The 24,011-nt window shown below is 52.7% G+C and overlaps 1 protein-coding gene across 4 annotated transcripts in view; it reads left to right on the forward strand.

Annotated features, from left to right (window-relative positions):
• Window positions 1-16,805, forward strand: part of IRS2 (insulin receptor substrate 2) — a 31,188-nt gene extending 14,383 nt beyond the window's left edge. Inside the window, exons 2-3 of one of the 4 annotated variants that reach the window (XR_006543963.1) lie at window positions 14,388-14,833; window positions 14,917-16,805. Coding sequence is in view for 3 of the 4 variants with exons in the window: in XM_025262580.2 (XP_025118365.1) it covers window positions 6,365-6,429 (65 nt within the window). In the remaining variant the exon portion in view is untranslated. Of the gene's footprint in view, window positions 1-757; window positions 947-6,364; window positions 7,140-14,387 lie in introns of those variants that run through there. The other 3 variants (XM_025262582.2, XM_025262580.2, XM_044927083.1) reach the window with 3 other exon arrangements.
• Window positions 16,806-24,011: the final 7,206 nt, after the last annotated feature.

Here is a 24,011-nt window from a genome sequence, read left to right on the forward strand (position 1 = left end):
GACTTGGTACCAAATGCAATATGCACCCTAGTAAAACACCCCCGCTTCCCCGGCGTAGAGCGTTTCAGCCCCGAGAGGAATTCTGGGTTATGAGCATGCACCTTCGCCACTCCAGCCCGCGGCCATCCAGCTGGGATGCTCAGAGTCCATCTTTGCTTTCCTGCTTGAGCCGTTCTCGGCCAGAGACAGAGGATGGACCGTTGCTGCGGGGTCTGCAGGTGCCTTTGGCTGGAAAATTCCGGTGGGACCACAGCTTAGAGTGCCCCACCCACCCCCGCTCCGGACCACACACTCACTTGGGGTCCATCCAAGGAAGTGGAATTTCCACGCCAGTTTTCTTCTCTGAGAACCCCCAGGTTTGATCTGCTGCGGTCCCAGCCCTGAGCTGCCAGCCCCTCAGTTCTGGGCCATCTCACCTCACGACTCCCAGCATCACTCCATGCATCTTGTCTTTGCCGTCCGGCCCCAGAATCTTTGCTAGGTCCCGGGACCTGGCACCCCTTCCCCTGCTTTCTGAGTCTCCTCTGCTCGCTCATGACTCCTGCTGGAGAGAGACAGTCCCCTGCCGTCCATGCGAGGGGTGGCTGGACCCACGCCCACCCCAGTCACCTGTCTCTGCCTCTCGGAGCCGTGAACGTGAGCGTGCACTGTGTTCAGGGCTGTGGCTGTCCGTGAGGAGTCAGCATTTTGATTTCAGTTAATGTTTTTCTCATAAACGATCCGTGAACATTTCACATTATCACAATTCTATTTATAGGTCAGGCTTCAACCCTGCTCAGCTTTTAGACGTCCGGACAGTTTCTAAGGCAAGTTCTGTTTTCTTTAGCACTCCTGAAACTGCTTGGCACACCCTGACTTGAGCCTTTTAAAAAAACTGTGTGTTTTATCTTTTTTTTTTTTCCCTTGAAAAAGCAAGCAAACAAATGTCAGGAGCTTCCTTTCAGGGGCTCCAGGGAAGAGGGGAGGGTGGGCTTGGGAGCAGGAGAGACGGGGGCTGGGGAGGGTGCTCCTGCCTTCAGATTCAGACTCAGCCAGCTCGCTGTGCACGCGCCAAGTCTATTCAGTCGTGTCCCTGACTCTCTGTGACCCCATCGACGGTCGCCTGCCAGGCCCCTCTGTCCATGGGATTCTCCAGGCAGGAGTACTGAGTGGGTTGCCATTTCCTCCTCCAGGAGGTCTTCCCGACCCAGGGATCGAACCCACATCTCTTACCTCTCCTGCCTTGGCAGCCAGGTTCTTTATCACTAGTGCCAGCTGGGAGCAGAGATGCAGATTGTGACATGCTGTGGACTTTAAAACTCTCTCACCCATTTGAAAAAGACCAGAGTGCAGGCTGGGATGAAAGAGGTTAGACTTCCAAGTGGAAAAACAAACGAAGAAAAAGCAACCCCTACCCCACCACCACCAAAGCCAAAGGTACTGAATCTTCAAGCCTACCTTTGAAACTGAGGAAATAAATCTAATACTGACGTGTGTTCAGAGCGTGAAGTAATATAGGTGATAACAAGTGTTCCAGAAACTAAAACAAGGGAGAGGGGGGCAGAAGTTGAACAGGAGGCGAGGTCTAGGGATATTTATGGGGAGAGTCCGTGTGGGCAAAGGGAGTGACTAGGGGTGCAAAGGCCCTGGGGCAGAAAGTCGCTGGTGTGCCCCAGGACCAGAAGGAGACCCATGTAGCTGACGGGGAGGGAGCAGGGAGAGAGCAGAGGCTGCTGAGGATGAATGAACAGCCGCCTGTGGCCTGTGGAGCCTGGTGTCAAGGCTGTGTTCCGGCTTAACAGCACAGGCAGAAAACACAGTTGCTTTGGAGCCACATGTGAAGCGTTGAAGAGCTTTTCGTGTCGTTTCCCCATAGCGTCTTTTTTTCTTCCACTTAGGGTGCTCTATGTCACCTCTTGACTTTCTTTCTCAAAGATAGTGCATCACAGGTGGAGAGAACCCAAAGTTCTGGGGGAAGGAAGCCGCTGAGGTGTCACTGGGGTGGGAGGGCAGAGGGGACGTTGTCACAGGATGAACAGTGGCATCAGGGCACCCGTGTTCAGTCCCAGAGCTACGTATTCAGCTGCACAGACGTATCTGGAAAGCGCCTTATGATTTGTAACACGCGTTTGGTTGGTATTTCATCCTCAGGGCCTCCAAGGAGGACGAGTCTCTGTTCTTGCTTTTTAAAGGGACCACCCGAGGGGGAAGGGGCCCAGTGCTCGGCGGGCCTGGGGGAGCCACTGCCGGGCTGTGGGGAGCGATGCTCCGGGCGGCTCAGACTGCCTGGGGCTCCACGTCCTCTGGGCACCCCGGGGCCTTCCTTTGAAACACTGGGTCGGTTACTGCCTCCCTCCCAGGACGTCCATCCGGCAGGGGTGCTGTCCTGTAAGGAGCCCCAGGTCAGGCTCTGCAGCAGATGGGTTTCCTTCCTCAGCTGACTGGGAAACTAAAGGGGTAGATAAGTCAGTATTCCCTGTATTTCTTGGGGATGGGACCTCAACAGTTTCGAAAGTGCTGATGGGGTGATTTTGGAGCTGAGGGTGTCAGAGCCCAAGAAAAGCTAGTGAGTCACACGGGAAAGACCCTCCCCTCCTTTCATCCTGTCTTTGAGGAAACCGCACACTTGATACATAGACTGGTGTGTGGTTATTTGTAACTTCCTTGACTTTTAAGGACCTAACATGGGTTTAAGTCTGTCTATAGAATGTAGGCTGAGTTTTACTTAATTTTTCTTAAATAAGTAAGAAAGTGATGGTCTGGGTGAAGTATCTTAAGGAACTTCGTCCATTTGAACAAGAGAAAAGCGACGATGTCGTCCTAATTATTTATTTCATCGGTATTAGTCGTTATTTCTTCCCTTAGGGGCTGCCGTGACATCGTCCCAGACGGGAAGGATGAAATTCCGTTTTCTCGGTCACGTGTGTATCCGAGGAAACACACTTACGCGCCTGGGTCTCTTGATGTCTCTGGTTCATAAAGTTGGTCTAGAGAACTTGACGGGTAAGGAGTCCCGGCAGGAGGCTGTGTGTTCGCATGTCGGGAGTTTTGTGACCAGTACCTGGGGTCTCGGAGGGGGCCGTGCGGCCAGGGGCTGTGCCTGTTTCTCGGTGTCTGCCTTCCCGGCCCCGCAGGCAGACGGCTCACGTAGACTCGGAAATAACTGGACTCCCTCATCGTCTCGTCGGAGCCGTCCAAAACGTCCTCTTGTTCCTTTCGGTTATGGTTCAGGGCACCGTGGAGCCTCCCGCCCCATTCACGCTCAGTTCGATACAACAAGCAGGAATTGTGAAGTGGCGGCTGCCCTCGACGGACGATGGAGAAACAGGTTATCTCTTACTTCATGTGGAGCGGGTGTCACAGAGTCCTAACGCTGTGAAGTGCGACGCGGCGAAAGGGACCTTCCGGGTTGCGGCACCCTTGTCTGTGTGATGCTCCGCGGGGGTGGGGACGGGCCTCTGCGTGATCTTGGGGCGTCATTGCCGTCCTGTGCGTCCTCCGATTCCTGAAGAGGTGGGTGGGAGCCGCCTCCATTCTCGGGAGTCATAGAGAACTCCCGCCCAGCTTTTGGAGCCCAGGGATGTGTTCATGTCAGTCAGCACTTCCTATTACTGTAAGCAATGTCTTTACACTGAGTTGATCGTCTCCCTGCGTTTCTCTTAACTCTTCAGCGGCCTGGGAAGCTGTGTTGGCGTGGCTGGGTGTTGAGTTCCTGCCCTCTGCCTTCTTTCCAGGGGAGAAGGGCGGGGGAGCGGGTTTGTGACCAAGGCCTTCCCAGCCGGTCCCCTTTGTGTGCCGTCCGGACAGGCCTGGTTGTCCTCCATCTCGCGTCTGCGGTCCTCCCACCTGGAGGCACCTCCCTGCTCCGCATCTGACAGCTGGTGGCCCTGGGCCCTCCAGGAGGGGCTGGGGGCCAAGGGTTCCAACTCGAGGCTTCCACGGCTCTTGCGAGGGGCCCGGCTGTCCGGGGTCCCTCCCAGCAAGCTGGTTGAGGAGGAATTGTGCTGAGGTCAGGCTGTGCCGAGGCTCCACAGTTCTCTCGGCAGGTTTGCCCAGCCGAGGCTCCAGTTCTGAAGATATAAAGATGCTGCGGGTGTTGGCTGAACATAGGTATCCGGCAGCTTCACCTGGCCGGCCAGGCAGCTGATGTCTGCAGGTGAAGCTGGGCGGGGAGCAGGCGGTCATCTACAGATCAGGGGGTACCGGGGTCTGGGTTCCCCCGGCCGCTCTTCCCTGGGAAGGCGTGGCCATCAGCTGCTGCCTCCCCCCGCCCCTTTTTTTTGTTTCCAGTAAATGAAGCTGATAAAGGTGGTCTGGAGCTCTGCACGTTCCACGTTTTGTTACTAAAATCTCAATCAGGGGTACTTTCTTTGATCAGGCTGTGAACAGCTCTCATCGGCCACAGGGAATTGATACGTCCGTCTGCACTGGGGGCACGGCTGTGTGTGAGCCCGAGGGAACCGAGGTCTTGGGCCCCATGGTCCACCTGGCAGGGGGCTCCGCCCAGACGCGCAGGCCATGCTCGGGGCCTGCGGAAGGCCCCCGAGCCAGGCGCTCTGTGCCATGTCAGAGAACGTTCACTTCAAATGGCCCGGATTTAACCCCATCCCCCCCACCCCATCAAAAAACAATTCTGCTCTGTTCTGCTCCTTTCCAGTGAAAACAGGTGTATTCATTTTTTTCCGGGAGCTGTTTGCCCGCGTGTTTGTGCATTCATGGACTGTTTACTTGCTGCCCGAAGCTGCAGTTGCTGGTGACGTCACTCACGGGTGGAGGTTTGAATGAACCAAAGGCCTCAATGGCAGATGTGCCCCAAGACTCCGGAGCGCGGGGCTGCCCGGCTGGGGACCCGCGGCCTCCCCTCTGCAGGCAGAGCCTAGATCTCAGCCTGAAGGCCGGGTGGATTCTTCCCCCAAGGAGAGGAGCTGGCCGCCCGGTCAGGGATGTGTGGTCGGTGGGAGACTGACCCATCCCACAGCCTACGCTGTTGAGGCCCCCATGGTCTGTGTCCAGTGCTGGAAGACGGTTCAGGTCACTGGCTGGAGGGTGGCGGTGGGTCAGAATATGTTCCTCCTTTTTTCTTTAAATCCTTTCTTTTTTTTCCATATAATGATAAACAAGTCTTTCACGGCTCCTATTTTTAATACATTTCCAAGTTCTTGCATCATCCTTAAGTATAAAATATAGAGTTTCAGATTCCTGAAGGTGTATCTTTTTAACTAGACTCATAAGTATGTTTCCTATTCAGTGATATTTTAGAAAGGGTTTGAGTTGTGTTTGGCATAATTTCAGATTTCCGGAAGATGCTTATTTCAGTTTCAATAATAAAAACAAAATGAATCAAACTGTAAAACATAAAAGACCTAATAGAAACTCTTGAATATTTAAATATCCGAAGGAAAGAACAGTTCATTGGAATGTTATGTAACAGCAGGATATTTGGGGATGCTTGTATTTTGAATAAATTGTTATTCTACATTGCTTTCACTTTCTAGGTAGGTAGGTTTAGTCACTGTCGTGTCCAACTCTTGTGACCCCACAGACTGTAGCCCACCAGGCTCCTCTATCCGTGGGATTCTCCAGGCAAGAATCCTGGAGTGGGGTGCCATGTCTTTCTCCAGGGGATCTTCCCCAGTCATGGATTGAACCCGGGTCTCCTGCACTGCAGGCAGACACTTTACTGATAAGCCACCAGGAAAGCCCTTTATAGGAAAACTATAGTATTTAGGTTTGAAATATATACATATATATGTGTATATAAAGTTTCCACTTCATAAGAAAAGTATAGTATTTAGGCTTGAGAACTTCACCTAGACGCAGTATTAACATTTTTATAGTGTACCTACTATAGAGCTAAGGAAAGAATTGTACCATTCATAGATAGCATAGTTGGAATTTTAATGCATGTTCTATCATTTGGCCCCAAAACATTTATTGTTTTCGGGGGCAGACACATAAATAGTTGCATTTTCACATGACCCAAGAAAGAGAAGAGATTTGGACCCTTTTTGAGTTGCAGGTCTAATGTAGGTAACTTCTTTTCAAGTTGAAAGAGCAGTACTGTAGGATATATTTAGTTATAATCCGATTTATTCAATTCTGCTATGTTATTCATGAAACATCAAATAGACTTGTAAGGAAAACCGCTTCCAAAAGAGCGTGGTGGCTTCATAAATGACTTCATAACTTGCTTCCTCCTTCTCAGGAGGGTCTGTAACAGGATAGCAGGCTGTAAGTGGATGGGATCAGATCTCGAAAGCACGCAGGCTCGCAGATAATTTTCCAAGGGGCTATCCATGAGTCTCGAGGTGTAACACGCAGAGGGAAATACGTTTTAACTCTCACAAATTTACCCTTCCTCCTCCTCCTCCTCCTCGTGTTCCAGGGCCACAACGTCTCTGTCACCCTCACTCAACCCCACCGTTGAGAGTGAGAAACAGCTGCATCTGAGTGAGTGACCAGGGCCACGTTCTGATAAAACTCCATTTGCAGAAATGGCAAGGGCCGGGCTTGGCTGTGCATTGCTGACTTCTCTCTCTGAAGGCCACTCGTGTGAGGCGACAAAGGACTGCTTTCTCCCGGGCCTCGGACAACCCCGAGTCGCTTTTGTGCTCCTTGAGAAGATTTTCATCCCGCTTTTCTGCGTGTGAGAACTGACACCCACCACGTGGGTTTTGGTTTCCGTTGAACCCATCAGGGCTTTGTGAAGGACTTTAACAGGCCCGTGCTGAGTGCCGGGTACAAGATGGTCCAGGCGCGCCAAGCAGGGATCTACCATCCACAGGGCTCCATGTCCTGGGGGAGTTTAGAAAGAGCTGATGGTCGCGTGTAAAGGTTTAGACTCCAGGACCCAAAAGGAGTCCTCCTCACTCCTCCCTGGGTCCCTCCTGTCTTTTATTTGCAGAAAGGGGTAGCGGCGTCCCCCTTGCTGCAGTGACGAAACTTCTGGGAGAAGTTAAGGATTATCCTTTCTCGACGATTAGCCCTGAGGCGGCTGGCAAGTCACGGAGGCTCCCTCATTTGGCTTTACCTAGAAAAGGCCTTCGGAGAAGGCAATGGCACCCCACCCCAGTACTCTTGCCTCGAAAATCCCATAGACGGAGGAGCCTGGTAGGCTGCAGTCCATGGGGTCCTTGAGGGTCGGACACAACTGAACGACTTCACTTTCACTTTTCACTTTCATGCATTGGAGAAGGCAATGGCAACCCACTCCAGTGTTCTTGCCTGGAGAATCCCAGGGACGGGGGAGCCTGGTGGGCTGCCATCTAAGGGGTCGCACAGAGTCGGACACGACTGAAGCAACTTAGCAGCAGCAGCAGCAGAAAAGGCCTCAGTCGTGAAGTCAAAGTGAAGTTGCTCAGTCGTGTCCGACTCTTTGCAGCCCCATGGACTGTAGCCTATCACACTCCTCCATCCATGGGATTTTCCAGGCAAGAGTACTGGAGTGGGGTGCCATTGCCTTCTCCCGAGGATCTTCCCAACCCAGGGATTGAACCTGAGACTCTCGCATTGTAGGCAGATGTTTTACCGTCTGGGCCACCAGGGAAGTCAGAAAAGGCCTCAATTTCATAATTTGTAAGACAAGGGTCTGGGCTTCCCAGGAGGCTCAGCAGTAAAGAATCCACCTGCCCATGCAGGAAACATGGGTTCGGTCTCTGAGTTGGGAAGATCCCCTGGAGGAGGAAATGGCGACCCACTCCAGTATTGTTGCCTGGAGAATTCTACAGACAGAGGAGCCTGGTGGACTACAGTCCATGGGGTCGCAAAGAGTCAGACATGACTGAGCAACTAAGCATGCACTCATGCAGGAGAAGGGTCCGCTGGCAATTTAGGGGCATTTTTGCCTTTTGGGTCTTTTGAGTTGAAGCAAGTGCCTACTTGTTCAGTTATGTCCCACTCTTCCAGGCCAGAATACTGGAGTGGGTTGCCCTGCCCTCCTCCAGGGGATCTTCCCAACCCAGGGATCGAACCCAGGTCTCCCACATTGCAGGCGTATTCTTTACCATCTGAGCCCCCAGAGTTGGAGCAGAATCAGTAATATTTATCCTGTCATGATGGAAAAGTCTTGCCTTGAAAGAGTAGCTTATAGGATCCACACGTCAGGCTTTCAAATAACAAACAGGGAAGGAATGAGCACTTAAGTGTTAGGACATAAAGCCAGTGCAGACCGCCCACTGTAAAGTTCGTGCGGTCGCTGTGGACAACTGGGGAGGGGTGGGTGGGATCTGAAGTGTGTTACAAACAGTCTGGGCTTCCCTGGTGGCTCAGCTGGTAAAGAATCCACCTGCAATGCACGAGACCCAGGTTTGACCCCCAGGTCGGGAAGATCCCCTGGAGAAGGGAATGGCAACCCACTCCAGTATTCTTGCCTGGAGAATCCCATGGACAGAGGAGCCTGGTGGGCTACAGTCCTTGGGCTCACAAGGAGTCAGACACGACTGAAGTGACTGACACACACACCCACAAACACGCACACACAACAGTCTGGGACACCTGAATGCTCTCATCTTCGGTGGTTCAGGTCTCGTGTGCAGGTTAAACACGAGCAGAGCAGCAGAGATGCCTTTATTAGCCCAGCCTCCTATGAGTACTGGATGTCTCATCCTGTCTCCTATCGTGTCATTAACATCAAGTTGCAACTTGATGCCAGGAAATGTCTTTAATCACAAGCATTCAGGATGAAATGATTTTAATTGTCCGTGATGAGCTCACCTCCAGAAGGTTCTAGGTCTTCCACAAGTTGGGTTGGTCAAGTCACTGGCCGCACCCGTTTGTCCTGGGGACTCCGTGCTTCCGTATTTTCCTTGTGAGTTATTTTTTTTTTCCACTTGCAAAGTTTAAGTAACCGTTTTTCTTAGAATCCTTGGCTTGCTTGTTATCACACCCAACCTTACTTTTTTTTTTTTTTGTATATCCTAAGAGTGTTTTTGCTTTTAGTAAAGTGGGGAGATACTGAATTATCAGGTTGCCTTTTCTAGGAATTTCTCATGTAACTGAAAAGTTTATTTTCTCCCATCGGTTCTGTGTTTGACATAAGAAGTCTTAATGAACCTGTAGGACATGTTTGGGCTCAGCAGCGGGTTTAGCTCTTTTTTAATCGTGTTTGCTACTAGAAATATAAATGTTTATTTTAAGAACTATAATGCTTGCTTTTTGTCATGCAAACAAGTGTCCGTACTGCCCCTTATTCAGATCTGCCTGAAAATACTAACCCGTGTGTACCTGCTGCTTGGGTTTGCTTTCTGTCTGATGCAGTGCTGTTCACCAAAGCCCTGGGAGGTCCCGGTCCCTCCCAGGCAGGGAGGCCTACACGAGCCCCACTCGGGACTCTTGTCTACATCCAAACCCAAATAATCATAAGAGATCACTTTAAAAAGCCATGAGTCAGAACATGCTCCAGAATACTGTTTGAGTGTTGTTTTTTTTTTTTTTTTTTTTGGCCAGAGCACATTTCCCCGATTTATTTCTGAAACCTTCTTGACCCGCCACTCACCACATTTTGCACCGCGGTGTTTGCAATCTTGGAGGCCAGCTCGGTGGTGGTGTGACGTGTGTCCTATTCCGAGGCTTGGCGGCTCCCCTGCTTGTCTCAAGGACGGAGTTTTTCAGTGATGTGTTTCCTTTTTCTTTCTTTCTCTAAAAAATAGAGCATATTGGAGGCGGGCCTTTGCTGACAACACTTGTGCTCATCTGCATTCTGGTTGATCTTTTAAATGGAAGAGAAAGGGCGGAATTAGCCCTGGTCCCCAGGGAGTTACAGTAGCTGACAAAGGACTGTGTCCGTCACGAGGATGTCATTTGTCACCTGTGACAGAGTGGAAAGAAGAAGGTGGGCGTGGCCAGGCTGCCTGGTGTGCTGTGTGGAACAGCTTCAGTCTTTCTGCTGAAACATTTTTTTTTTGTAAATCAAGTAGCTCTCGACCGATGCTTCTGTGAATGGGTCTTTTTACACAGCAGTGTCTAAGCTACAGAGCAGTACCGCGTGTAATTATACGACCAGTTCAACGTACGTCAGTAAGTTTCCACTGTTTCTAGACACATTACCTCCAGGAGCAGAGTCAGGATTAGCATATGCTGCTCTGTGACTGTGTTCATGGGCAGCACGTGGTTCTGGCCACGTTTGCTCCTCATGTTACCCCGGCACCCCCTCAGTTCAGAGAATGTCTCACATCGTAGTGATCGGCGCTGTGGAGGGATCAGAAAATTAATCGTTTGTTCTTTGCCTTTAGTAGGATTAACATAGATAATAAGATACAGTTTTGCTGGAATTCATCGTTAATAAAGTTGGGGGTGATGATCTAGAAGTTTTTTTTTTCTTCTAGTTGGCTGAACCAGGCTAATTTTCAGGGGGAGGAGTGATTTTAAGCTTCCCTGGTGGCTCAGCTGGTAAAGAATCCGCCTGCAATGCGGGAGACCTGGGTTCGATCCCTGGGTCAGGAAGATCCCCTGGAGAAGGGAAAGGCTACCCACTCCAGTATTCTTGCTGGGAAAGTCCCCATGGACAGAGAAGCCTGGTGGGCTGCAGTCCATGGGATTGCAAAGAGTCAAACACGACTGAGTGACTGACACTTTCACTTTCAAAAGTAAATAAATAGAAGGTAACAGTGGGTACAGGTCCTGGGTCCCAGCTCCTACCTCTGGCCCCTTCTTCCTGGGATGCGGGGTGTGGGATGCAGGATGGAGCGACAGGACCAAGAGCGGTTCTGGATGCTCGCCTGACCGCAGAGAGGCTGCTTGCTCAGCGCACGTGAACCCTGAGGATCCTGGGTCGGGATTCCTGCCGGACCACATGCAGGAGGATTGCCCTGTGAGTCGGGGGTGAACCTCAGGGGTTTCAGCGGCGGGCGACGTGGGCAGCCTGGACTGACATTCTGGGGGCAGGGGATGCAGAGGCTTCCCGCCCTGACCAGAGGTGTTCGGGGGAGACAGCTGGCGTCCACGTTGTGCCGATGTGTCGGTCCAGGACACATCTACACGCTTGGATGACATCTCTGAGCTGACGCCTGTCCTCTCTCTGGCCTCAGCCTGCCCACATCCTCCCCATGTGCTGTGAGCACACCCTGCTCGCTCCCCATGATGGCTGAGTGTGGTGTGTGTGTGTGTTCTCGGGGCTCCCCCGGCCGCGTGCGGGGCCACGCCCCTGCCCCTGCCTTTCCTTGGAAGCCTGGGGCTGCCCGACCGTCGGCTCAGCGCCTTGGGGAGCCCTGTTCCTCGCTGTCCCCACGTCTGGCTGTGTCCCTGGGTTGCTGATGGCCCACGCTTGTGCCCTTGGAAGGGCTGTTTCTCCCTTCGCTGGTGACCACAGCTGAGCATCCTTCGGAATGCAGATGTCTGCAGAGGGCAGAGCACCTGTGAAACAGGTACTTGCTTCCAGGCCGGGACAACAGCCGTCCTGTGACTCCCATTCCGGCAGGAACTGCCTTCCTCGTCCTTCCGCGAGCCTCCCAGAGGCGCTGCTCAAGAGCAGAATTGGGAAGAAGGCCGAAAGGGCGCCGGGAATAAAACCACAGTTCACTTCTTGCCTCCTAGCAGCTCTCTGCTTTCATAATGCTAATGCTTAGAAATTAAAAGTTTTGACAGTTAATACAGTTTGTGCTTCAAAGAAATGACACATTCAGCTTGATTAGAACTGATGGAGTTCTAATGGTAGGAGTTATTTCATAGCCGTAAAACGTCTTTAAAAACAGAGCAAAAATGTCCATGGCCCTGTGAATCTGCAGATGGTAAAGGAAAGTAAGTTTTTCAGCAAGTATTAACCCTCATTTATATGACTGTGTCGGAGAAGGCAGTGGCACCCCGCTCCAGTACTCTTGCCTGGAGAATCCCATGGATGGAGGAGCCTGGTGGGCTACATTCCATGGGGTCGCTGGGAGTTGGACACGACTGAGCGACTTCACTTTCACTTTTCACGTTCATGCATTGGAGAAGGAAATGGCAACCCACTCCAGTGTTCTTGCCTGGAGAATCCCGGGGATGGGGGAGCCTGGTGGGCTGCCGTCTATGGGGTCGCACAGAGTCAGACACGACTGAAGCGACTTAGCAGCATATGACTGTGTGCTTAGAGTTTGAGGGGTTAGAGAACTTACTTGCTTAGCTGTTTTCAAGGTAATGGGGTTGAGTGTTAACATGAGATGTTTTAGCCACATTTAGCTAATCATTAGTATAAAAATAAACCGAATGGAACTCTTTCTGTAAGTGTGACCCGCAGGGTCATGACTACCTCTGCGGTGGCCAGAGGACTCTTACCGTAGTCAGGGCCAGGTTGACAAAACGCAGACTCATTTAGGGGGAGACTCGGTTCAGGTTGCTGTTGTTCAGCTGCTCAGTCGTGTTCAACTCTTTGTGACCCCTGGACCGCAGCACGCCAGGCTTCCCTGTCCCTCACCATCTCCTGGAGTTTGCTCAAGTTCATGTCCATTGAATCGGTAGTGCCATCCAACCATCTCATCGTCTGCCACCCTCTTCTACTCTTGCCCACAATATTTCCCAGCACCAGGGTCTTTTCCAGTGACTTGGCTCTTCACATCAGGTGGCCAAAGGATTGGAGCTTCAGCATCAGTCCGTGCAGTGAATATTCAGTGTTGATTTCCATTAGGATTGGCTGGTTTGATCTCCTTGCAGTACGAGGGACTCTCGAGAGTCTTCTCCAGCACCACAGTTCGTAAGCATCAATTCTTCAGTAGTTCAGGTAGATTTTGACAACTGCCTGTGTACTTAAGGGATGCAAACCCTTCACGTTCTCTGTTGAGAACCTGAAATAGATGGAGCCACGTCTGTGCTTTGGAGGAACTCAGGGGCCCTGTTCTCTGTTACATTTCATGTTCTGAGTAGTTTATGTATTAGCTTCCTTAAAAGATATAAGTCTTTTTAAATATAATGAGATAAAGTGCCACTGTCTCAAAATGCCACATTGTTGGGAACTTTAAGTCATGAGAAATGAAAGTGTTTATGTTGTGGGTAGACAGCCCTCGTCTGTGCTGGCTCTGGTTTGGGCACCGCCTGGCTGCAGAGCAGGTGCCCACTCTCAGCCGTGGGACACCCTGGACACTTCCGTCTCGCTGGCCGTCTTGCTGGGGTTAGCCCTCAGAGCTCAAGGTGAACAGAAAGCAGTAGATGTGCGAGGAGGTAAATCTGGGAGTATGATCATTAGAATTCTAAGTGATTTCAGAATAATACGCAGAGATGCTGGTTAAGTAACCTACAGCCTTGCAGGATGACACTGTTCTGTTTATGATGGCGTGTGGCCCACGAGTCGCTCATGTGACCGAGTGGTTACCAACACGGGGAGGGATGCTCCACCTGGCATTTTTGTTTAAGAGGCTTAAAAGAAAAGAGGTGGTGTGCTGCGACGTGCCAGTCTTCCCGGGTGGTGTGTCCCCTGAAGAAGGAGCAAACACATCCAGCAGAAGGAAGCTGAGGGAATTCGGGAAAAGTTGAGAAGTTTAGTCTCTCAGCCCAGAAGGGAGGAAGCAGTCGGAGCTGGTGGGCATCCTGCCAGGTCAGCACCAGGGGGGTTGTCGGCAGAGGAAGGTGTATGTAACGGGAGGTTTTGAAATCTAGGGTCATTTTAGGAACAGGGACTATTCATTGGAAGGACTGATGTTGAAGCTGAAACTCCAATACTTTGGCCACCTGATGCGAAGAGCTGACTCATTTGAAAAGACCCTGATGTTGGGAAAGATTGAGGGCAGGAGGAGAAGGGGACGACAGAGGATGAGATGATTGGATGGCATCACCGACTCAATGGACATGGGTTTGGGTGGACTCCGGGAGTTGGTGATGGACAGGGAGGCCTGGCGTGCTGCGGTTCATGGGGTCGCAAAGAGTCGGACAGGACTGAGTGACTGACCTGAAGTGAACGAGGAGTAGGGTAGAGGATCCAGTGAGAAGGGTTTCCTTGTGGGGCAGACGTGTGGACTTGTTACTTCTCCGCCTTTCTTCCTGTGACACATTTGCGTCATCCGTGGTCGGCAGCGCGCTGTGACTCGTGGTGAGGTTTTCATTGTCTCTGCAGCCCCGTGAGGGAGGCAGTGGTTCCTCCCGCTTCCCCCGACTATCCACATGATGATCTGAGCCCCGGGCAGTGAGGGGCCGTGGCCAGGTCACATGGCCTCTCCCCCCACCAAGGGGAGAATGCTGGCTAGTTTTCTTGCATTAAAAACATGACCCTCACTTGGTGGGTCTCACCAACACAGTGTGAGTCCATCAGCCCTGCTTCCAGGGACACCACGTGGGAGTCTGACCCATCGAGCTTGTCTCTGGAAAAATGGAGTGAGTAAACGTTTGCTTCCCAAAGAGGATCGTTTCCAAAAAAGGGACAAAAGACGGTGAAGAGGGGGCCCTTGCCTCCCCACCCAGGTGACTCTGTGTGCACAGAAGCCCACTGATGCATCTCCTTCCTCTTGCAGAGTGAAGACCTGTCTGGCTTCATCCCCGTGACGACACACATCACAGAAAACCATGGGAGGAAGATGCTCAGCATTTTTTTTTTAAACACATCGGAAGCTGCTTGCCATTTCCTTTTGGATCTGAGCGATCGTCGCGTGTGGACGCGCCTGTGACCCAGTTGGACGTGGACGCGCCCGTCTCCCCCGGTCTCTGGAGGTGGGGGGTGCGGTCATCCTCCTCGCGCTGTTTGTGTTTTGGTTTTCAACAACATGAGCGGAAGGAGTGACTCACGAGAAGGTCGAACAGTCTTGGTCGCGGCCAGTGTCTTTGTTCTCCTCGCCCTCGTTTGACGCAGCAGATGTATCCCGCAGAATGCTCGGAGATTCTCCCAGCTCACGTTCAAGTGGTAAAATCTGGTGTTTACGGACATCCGATCAAAACTACCACCGTCCTACCTCAGTCCCAGGTGAAGCCGGGTCGGCGTGGTTGGTGGGGGGGTCCCCCTCTGCTGGCTGAGTCTCCAGCGCGGTCATCTGCCTTATCCCCCAGCCCCGGACACAGCTGCTCATCGAAGTCCAGCCCAGGGACCTACGTGTTTACTCCCACACAGAGCCCCTCGTGGGACTGACGTCTCTCCACGGAGGTGCAACTAGAGACTGGACTCTGAAGATGGATGGATGAATAATAATTATTATATGTAACGGAAGCAAGCTACTCTTGCAAATCATCAACTGTACGGGGTGGGAGAGGGTGGGAGGGTAGGGTCTGGTAAGGCTGGGTGGGGATGGGGTGAGTATCTCTTTTTACCTTTAAGAGACTTGTTCCAGCTTCTCTTTGTAGGTGTTTATGTAGGCACTTCAGACTGCAGCCGCCTTTGATCCTATTGACAAGCTCAAACGTCTGTGCCGTCCTTAACCTTGAGCTTGCGTTTCTCTAACCAAAAATTCACGTAGGCATGGAGCCGTTCCAAGACGGGGGGTCAAGGGTTTGGCAGGTCTCTTCTAAAATGTGTCATCTTGACGATGACGCTCTCGTGTCGGGCCACGAGGCTTTCCCAAACAACGACAACAAAGACACAGACAGAAAAGGAAAAGGAACTGAGAAAGAAGGCATCCTGGGACACAGAGGAAGCAAAGCGATCTTGCAGTGCGTGTCACTTGTCAGAGGAATTCCCAACAAGCGACCCCCTTCTGTGTGTCTTCAGTGTTCTGGGAATATCAGTGTTGTGGCGATCGCTGAGGGTGTCCCCAAGAGCCGCCGCCCTTGAGCTGCAGAGTGTCAGGTCGCCTCCGCGCTCCTTGACGCACGGGGCAGGGAGCTGCAGGCGCCCCCCACTCCCACGGGCTCATCCTCAGTGCCTCTCCTCTGAGAGTCCTGTAGACGTTACACAAATTCGTTGGAGATACGAGTTGGGGTGTTTTTTTTGGGGGGGTGGTGGGGGAGAAAAATATATATAAATATATAGATATATATCAGTATAGAATAATGCATTCATAAAATGAGGCTTTTCTAGAGGAAGACCAAAAAGATTCAATGTCTTAAATCTATATTTAATCGCAATGCAAACGTCTTTCTCCTTCCACGCTGACCTTTCAGAACAGAGGATTGTATCGCAAGACAAAGTTGAATGTAAAGTGACCGCCCTGAACGTTGCTCAAGTTTCATGCTCCTGGAATCACACAGCACAACCGTGCACAGACCATCTGATGTTGGTTTGAAGGTCATTTTCAGTGTGTAATATAGAGAGACTTTATGAAAAAGATGTATAAAGTGTCCTAAAGTTTTGGTTTAGTTCTGGGACTCGGGATGGATGGAGTTGCTATGGAAACTGCCCCTCCCGCAGGACGGGTCGTGGACCCTGCCGGATGCAGCGTCAGAATTCCCTTCCCTCGCGTGGTCCTGCCACCCTCCCTGTGGTCATGTTCCTCCTGCCGCTTCAAACAAGCGACATAAAAAAGTTGATAATATACTAAATTTTCTTCTATCCTGTACATTTCAAAAAAATGAAAAAAAAAGGCATATGCAATATTTACATTTTTAATTTAGTTTACAGAATGGAACCAAAATGTATAAATGTTATGTTTGTTAAAACTTCACAATGTATATTGGGTCTTTGTACATTTTGCCTGACTTACCTTAAATTTAAAATATTTTTTGCTATATAAACTTTAACAGTTATGACAGTGTTTTCGTTTTGGGGGTACGTATTGTTTCTGGAGATCAAGATGTTAAATATATTTCTTGCTATCGTGAAATGACGAAAGACTGACTTCTGCTGTCTTCCACCGTCTCCGCTGTACGTAAGGACCGACATGGCACTGCCGGAAAGCAGACCCCACGGAACTAGACTAGTGCATTGTATTTAGTCTGTATTGATCATGGATGCTCTCCTTAATAGCCATATGCAATACAATAAAATGCATTATTTATGAAATGAAGACCATCTGCACGATGCTTTTTCCTGTGTGGATAATGAATTTGACATCAAGCCATTCTTCTGGTGTTCGGAGTCATTAAGTAAATATTTGGTTCTTTAAAAACGTTTTGTTACATCTTCATTTAATAGTTGTATACTGGAAACCAGAAAACACCCCCCCACCCCATGCCACAATGTGTATGAAAAGTCAATGTATTAAGAAAACAACAGAAAAAAATTCACTTTACCAAGCGTAGAATCATTGCAGGCATACAGGATGCTGTTTTGTTTTGTTATTTTCTTTATTGCCTTGATGTTTTTTTGTTATTTGATTTTAGTTATTTTCTTGGCCGTGCAGCATGAGGGATCTTAGTTTTCCCATCAGGGATAAAACCCCAGCCCCCCGCAGTGGAAGCTCAGAGTCCCAACCCCTGGACCACCAGGGGAGTCCTGGATGCTGTTTTAAATGCTGTGCAAACATTAATTCCCTTGTGGTTCCTAATAACCTTTGGTGATGGGAATTGCCATCCCATTTTATAGATGAGCAGACTGAGGCACAAAACAGTTAAAGGACTTCCTGGGGTGGGGGGCACAGAGCTCAGGAGGGGCAGAACCAGGACTCGGGTGCAGAAGCACACCCCTGAGTTGGTGCCCGTGTGCCTGCTGCGGCCCGACTCCCGAGATGCAGGTGTCAGACAGACAGCATCCAGGGCGTGGGGTGGTCACAGCACCGGAGCCAGGAGGTACAGAAAGCAGGAAAAGGACCTCTAGTGATTTTTATCAAGGGCAACTCCACCTCGTTAGAAATCGCTTTTTTATACATCCACTTCACTGGCATTATATCAATTGAAATGCAGTAACAGGGGTGGCATCTCTTTTGAACAAATAACAGAGCAATGTGGAAGGTGATTTTTGATTGAGGCTTTTAAATCTCAAGCCCATGAGCCCTGTGCAGCATCTGGGAACTTGGTGATGACATGCGGCCTGTTGGTGCCCAGACTGGTTGTTCTGGGGGTTCCTGTTAGACACCTAGGAGGAGGCATGATCCACAGGGTTAGATGCCCCTGAAATCTGCCATGTTAGTGATGAGAGGACTGTCAGTTTAAGGGAGACATATAAGGCAAGAATCAGAGTGTCTTTACCAACGTTGACTGTAAGTAAAGGAGGGAGGGGTTTTTAATCAAGGTCTCGTGGAAGCTGGAAGTATTCACCAGAAACCAATTTCTGAACTTGGAGGAGAATGCTAGATTAGCAGGGCATCATCCCAAGATGTAGGCTAAAGGCCCCCCACTTTGACTGGGGAGAGCTCGGTTCTGAGCTGTTCGTGGGCAGCGTGGAGGATGCAGATGGGCACCTTCAGGGATGACAGCACCCGTGAGCTCACCGGCAGGATCACAGCTGACCCGTCTCAAAGCCCGAGTCCCACGTGGGAGGTCGCTTGGCAAGTTTGCAGGCTGCTCGGACTGGTCATTCGCTGCTTTGTGCGTCTTAACTGTGAGCTGTGCGGGTTTTACTTCCTCATCCATTCCACCCTTCGGGGCCACCAGTAGAAAGACAAAGGGGGTCGTGGCCTGTTTAGACCTCGACGGCGCTGGGTCCACCGCCGCTCGTTTAGACCGCGCCTGTGATCGGTCCGCGCGATCCCAGATCTCCAGGCTGTGTGTTTGTCCACGGCTGGATGGCGTCACCGGCTCAGTGTATTTCCTCGTCCGTGGGGGTAATTGTCGTTTCCACATTGCTGTGATCTTGTTATGATGACCATCAGTGCAGCAAGGCCCGTGCTGCCCAAACAAAGCGAAACACACAAGACTCATGACCCTCAGGGGAGCAGAGATTGGCACCTCCGTTAAAATAACTGAAGATAAGCTTCCAATCAAGTGATGCCAGCTCTCTCGCCACGTTTTCCACCTGCCGCCTCCCTCCACCGTCCGGCGAGGCCAGAGGATACCCTGAAAGCATCACGCCCACAGCGACTTTACAGCAGTAGAGATTTGCTTGATAAGTGTCACGCCGGGTGTGCGGAAACCATTTTCCCCCTTAAAAATCGAGAGAGAGGCCAGGTTGTTAGTAATTTACAAGGGCATCACACGGCGAAAACCCAGGAAAGGCCCTACCTTTACAAAATTCTTTTATGGGTGTGGTCGCAGCCCTCTCAGACTCCTTGAAAGGGACGGGGGAGCCCTGGGCTGGGACCCAGCCTGGTGCTGCCTGAGGGACCCCCTGGTCCCTTCTCATTCAGGAGTCCTATCCTGGAAGAGCCAGGAGATGCCGCCTGGCCATTCTCCGTGTCCTCTTCCATCGGGGAGCTGAGCCCCAGTGGGTTTACCCCGAGCCCCACAGCCGGCCTGGGCTCCTCTGTCTCCCCTTCTGAGGGTGGGGGGAGCAGGGACCCCCGCCCTGGGTCCGCAGCCCTCCCACCACCTTCTGAGCATCCCCCGAAGGGGCTCAGCAGCCTCCAGGCTTCGCAGGATCCATGGGAGATGTCAGCTTCTCCCAGGTGGGCAGCAGAGGTTTTGCTTCCCGCTCTCAAAGCAGACCGGAGCTCCTTCCTCCCATCCAGTCTAGTTTTTGAAAACCCTCAGCTCCAGGCTGGCGGACTTCACTTCCTGCTTTCATCTGCTCAGCTTGGACCGAGGACGTCCGGCCCGCGGCCGGGGCAGCCCTTCCCAGGGCAGCACCTAGAGCCATACAGAGGCTGGGCGACCTCGTCCCCTCCCTCTGCTCTGGGTTGCTCGCTAAGTTCGGTGACTTGAAGACTCGCCCAAAGGGCAGTGAGTCCGCTGGGGCCACAGGGTCATACTGGGAAAATAATGTGTCTGCCTGCAGCTCATGCTCACCTTCACCCACTGGGGCGCGCAGGCTGCCGGCTCCCGGGGGCCCTCCAGGGTTCGCAGGAACTCCAGAGTCGCTCTGGGGACGGCCCTGTCAGGCCTCCTCCAAAGGGTCCTTGGATCCTGGAGGAAGCTTTCCACCGCAAATGTTTCCAGTTAGCAGGCAAAGCTGCTCCCCAACCCCTCCCACCACTCAACCTTCCTGCACACAGACTCCCCTCAGTGAAAGGGATGCTTGCCTTCCGCTCAAGGTTTTCTCCTGATCACCAGTAGGCATCCAGGTGTGGCTGGAAATCTGCTCCTGCCCTGGAGTTAATATCTGCCCCCTGAGGGCAGTGCACAGCTGGGCAGGCTGCTCTCCACACCCAGTGCGGCTCACGGGGTGATTCAGGTGGGAGGCAGGGCCAGGCGGCGGCCTCGGGCGAGGCTGCAGGGCGGCTGGTTGGTTCAGTTCTTCTGGAAAGGGGGTTTCACACTCCACATTCTTTCTGTGGGGGCTTTCCAGGTGGTAAAGAACCCGTCTGCCAATGCAGGAGACACAGGAGATGCGGGTTCGATCCCGGAGTCCAGAAGATCCCCTGGTATAGAACATGGCAACCCACTCCAGTATTCTTGCCTGGAGAATCCCATGGACAGAGGGCCCTGGTGGGATACGACTGAGTGACTAAGCACAGCGAATACCTCTCCTAAGCACCCACCTGTAGCAGGCATGGTTCGGTTCAGTCGCTCTGTCGTGTCTGACTCTGCGACCCCATGGACCGAAGCAGGCACAGGTCTTTCATAAAGTTCACTAATTTTACAATAAATGACAAGCACGAAGATAAGCCAGATAAGAAGCACTGGAGATGCTTCCCCCAATTCCCTAAACAACATTCTGTGAGACAGACGATTGTGTCAACCAGCTACTTGTTTGGTTTCAGGAACTGAAAATGACCCGTGGCCAAGGTCTCACAGGGCCCCGTGCCCGCCCCCGAGAGGTGATGGGAGGCCCGGCTCATGAGGAGACGGAGTGTGGGCCTCTCCTGGCTGTGGCCCGATGTGTCCGGGGAACGTGGAGCCAGCGGCAGGCACCAGGCCTGCTCCTCCGCGAGCCCGGCGGCTCCTGCCTGCTCTCCTGAGGGCTGGCCCTGGCGGCGGAGCAGGCCTGGGCTGGTCTCCTGGCTGACGGGGGAGCCTGTGGAGCAGACACTAGTCAGGCCGGTTGTCCCCACCCCGGACAGGAGCCCAGGCTAGACGAGGAGTCACCCTACTGACTCACAGACTCAGGGCCTGCCCTTCGGAGCAGAGGGAGAGGTGTGTGCACCCCTGGGCGTCCCTGCTACTTCCGTGGGTGACGTCGCGGGGCGGGGGGGGTTCCTCCTGCACTTCCTCCCCCAGTCCCCCCAACCCTGCCCCCCACCCTCCGTCACTGCTGCGCTTCCCTTTCGTCCAGCCCCCAGCCTGTCCCCCCCGACCCCGGTGGTCTCACGTGCCTCTCCATCCACATTATAGAGTCCAGCGGTCAGCCCAGAAAGTCCAGACACAGCTCACCTCCTGACCAGGGCACCTCGCGATCAGGGCCTCCTACACGGGACACCCGCCCTTTCGTTCCTGCCGCCCCCAGGATGCCCACCTGGGTTTTCTCATGCTCCCCTAGTTCGGCCTCCCCCTAGCACCCTGTCTCAGCACGGGAAGGGGGTCCTCGTTTCCACAGAGTCGTGTGCCCCATGCAGAACACCCACCCTCCCGCCTCCTCTTGCTGGACGACCAGCAGGTGAGCTGACCCTGCTCCGGGACTGGGATGTCGTGCCTGTTTGTTTGAGTCACTCTCAGGCTAGCTGGGGTGGGGGGCTGGGGTGAGGAAGTCAGCGAGCCCCCCTCGGGCCTCTTGTAGAGAGCAAAGACCAGCAGAGGCAGGACGCTGGAGCCCCCGGGGCTGCTCTGCAGTCAGGGAGAGCTTCTGAGAGAGAACCCGTCAGCTCCGTCTTGGAAGGAGGATGGATTTCCCCTCTTCCGGGTGGAGCAGGGCAGACCTGCGGGGACCGCAGGCCCTGCCCGCTGGCGATGGAGCCACAGCACCTTCTCTGCGGGCCGTTCACGATGAGACCCTCCAGTCTGTGGCCATCCTCACGCAGCTCTCCTGAGAACACAACGGTGGGAGCTGGGAGGCAGCTGTCCCCATTTCCCCAGGTGTGTGAGTTCGGAAGAGCACTCGGACGGGCACAGATTGTCAAGCTCCACACCTCCGCACGCACGGCTTTGCCTCCCCTGGGGTCCGGCCGCCCAGCTGGCCGCCGCCTCCTCCAGCCCTCCCTGCGTCCTCTGCCCTTTGACTCTCGTGGACCCCAGCATGCCTTCTGTGACCTCCTGGGCCTGCATTTCCCTCTCTGCGACCTCCTCCTTGGCCTCTGCTCCCACCCCTCTGCAGCTGCTCCCCAGCCCACAAGCCAGGATTGCACACTGACGGGCCTGCAGGCTGCCTCCGTCTGGATTTCTTGTTCAGTCGCTCAGTCTTATCCGCTGAGTCTTTGCAAAACCCCATGGACTGCAGTATGCCAGGCTTCCCTGTCCATCACCAACTCCCAGAGCTTGCTCAGACTCATGTCCATCGAGTCGATGATGCCATCCAACCACCTCATCCTCTGTCACCCGCTTCTCCTCCTGCTTTTCTGAATGGCATCCTAAATCTAACATGCCTGCAAGCATAACCTGTCTTCCCTGAAAACCAGTTCCGCCTCCTGACCATTTCCTCTGAGTCAATGAGGCTGACACTTCCTTCTGACAGCCTCTGTGGCCCTCCCCACGTCCCATCCATTTCTGTCTTTGGTGTCTCACCCGGCTCCATCCCTTCCTTCCCTAACATGTCGCTAATTCCACCTGCTCCGGTGGACTCTCTGCTCCAGCCTGTCTCTAGTCCCCACCTCTGTGTGTCTGCAGATTCTGTCGTTCTGATGCTCAGCTCAAATCATGTGAGTGCTCGATGCACAGACCCTCAGGAGATCCCTCTTGGTACCCAACAGAGTCCAAGCTCTTCTCCTTAGGGTTCCAGGCCCTCACGATTCAGCCCCATCTCCAGCCTCTCATCTGAGGATCCCCGGGGCCGTGTGGTCCAGGGACAAGAAGAAATCAGGGGCCCTCCCTACACATTTACGTGTAGGGAGCAGGCCCCCGGCCCGGCCCCAACAGATGTATATGTTTAGAAAATTAACTCAGAATGAGAGTATGGAGGTAACTGCGGTTTTCTAACCAGGGATAGTCCTTGTAGAAGTGTGAACATTCTCTAGAAGAGTGGATGGAGTAGTGATCTGTGGATGCGGAGGAGCGAACAGCTTGAGGGGAGCTTCAGCCCTTCGAGGGGCCAGACTCCCCCTTGGCCGAAAGTTTGCCCCTGTGCTGCTGGAGCTCAGAGAATGTGAATGTTTGGGTCTTCAGAATCATTTGCGGACTGGTGGGTTGATGTGAGGAGGCCGTTCTGTAGGGTCTGGGGTTTGATAAATGACGTTCATGGCCAGTTTGCTCAGCAGCTACACTCTGCTCTCTGCTCTGGCAGGTCTGTTCTTGGGTGATAGGATTATGTGTGACTCAGACAAACATCGTAAGCACGCATCATCTTTTTGGCCATTTGGATTTGATAAACCTTTCCATAAGAAAACTCCTAGATGTTTCTTTAGACGATCTAACCAGCTGATATTGGCCATTTGAGAAGCTCTCTCCCTGAATTCTTTCGTTCATTGAAAATTATGTTAAACCTCGTAACATGCACATCCATTTTTTTAAGGTATGGAGACTTGAAGGGGAATGAAATCAGTTTGCGTTGGGGTTGAGGGGGCAGCAGGTCTCGTGTTCCCTCCCTGAAGCCGATGCATCTTAATGGGAAAGGACGGACATCACTCCCTAAACCTACTTCCTACCCCATCAGCAGCAGATACAAGGACTCCTCCCTCTAGTAAGTTGGACGCTTCGTATTCTTGCTCTGTGCTTTAAGTGTGCCATCCTGGATTGGCGTCAGAGGGGCGGACGCACAAACAAGGCAGCAGGAGGAGGCTGCTTTTCTGTCCACCACTTCCTGTGCCTCCAGCTTCCTCATGCTCTCCACCTCCCTGCATCTCTCCCCCGCTCCTGTTCCCAGCTCTCGCTCTTCCTGCGTGACCTTTCAATGGAACTTTCAATCATGCAGATTTGACCTGACGCTGCCTCGGACCCCCTGACCCCCCCTTCCCAAGACAGCACCTCTCCACGTGGTCCCCAGAACCGCCCAGGCCCCCACCCGGCCTTGGGCTTGCTCCCACACTGCTCCGCTCGGCGCTCCCTCTGCCTTTCAGTTCATTCTTCATTCGGAAGCATCGTGACCCTGTTAAGAAAACAGGTCAGATGTGTCCCCGCGTCACTTGGAGGCAGTGTCTATGTCCTGGAAACCT

The sequence above is a fragment of the Bubalus bubalis genome, chromosome 13 (genome assembly GCF_019923935.1).
Source record: "Bubalus bubalis isolate 160015118507 breed Murrah chromosome 13, NDDB_SH_1, whole genome shotgun sequence".
In the NCBI taxonomy this organism is placed as follows: Eukaryota; Metazoa; Chordata; class Mammalia; order Artiodactyla; family Bovidae; genus Bubalus; species Bubalus bubalis.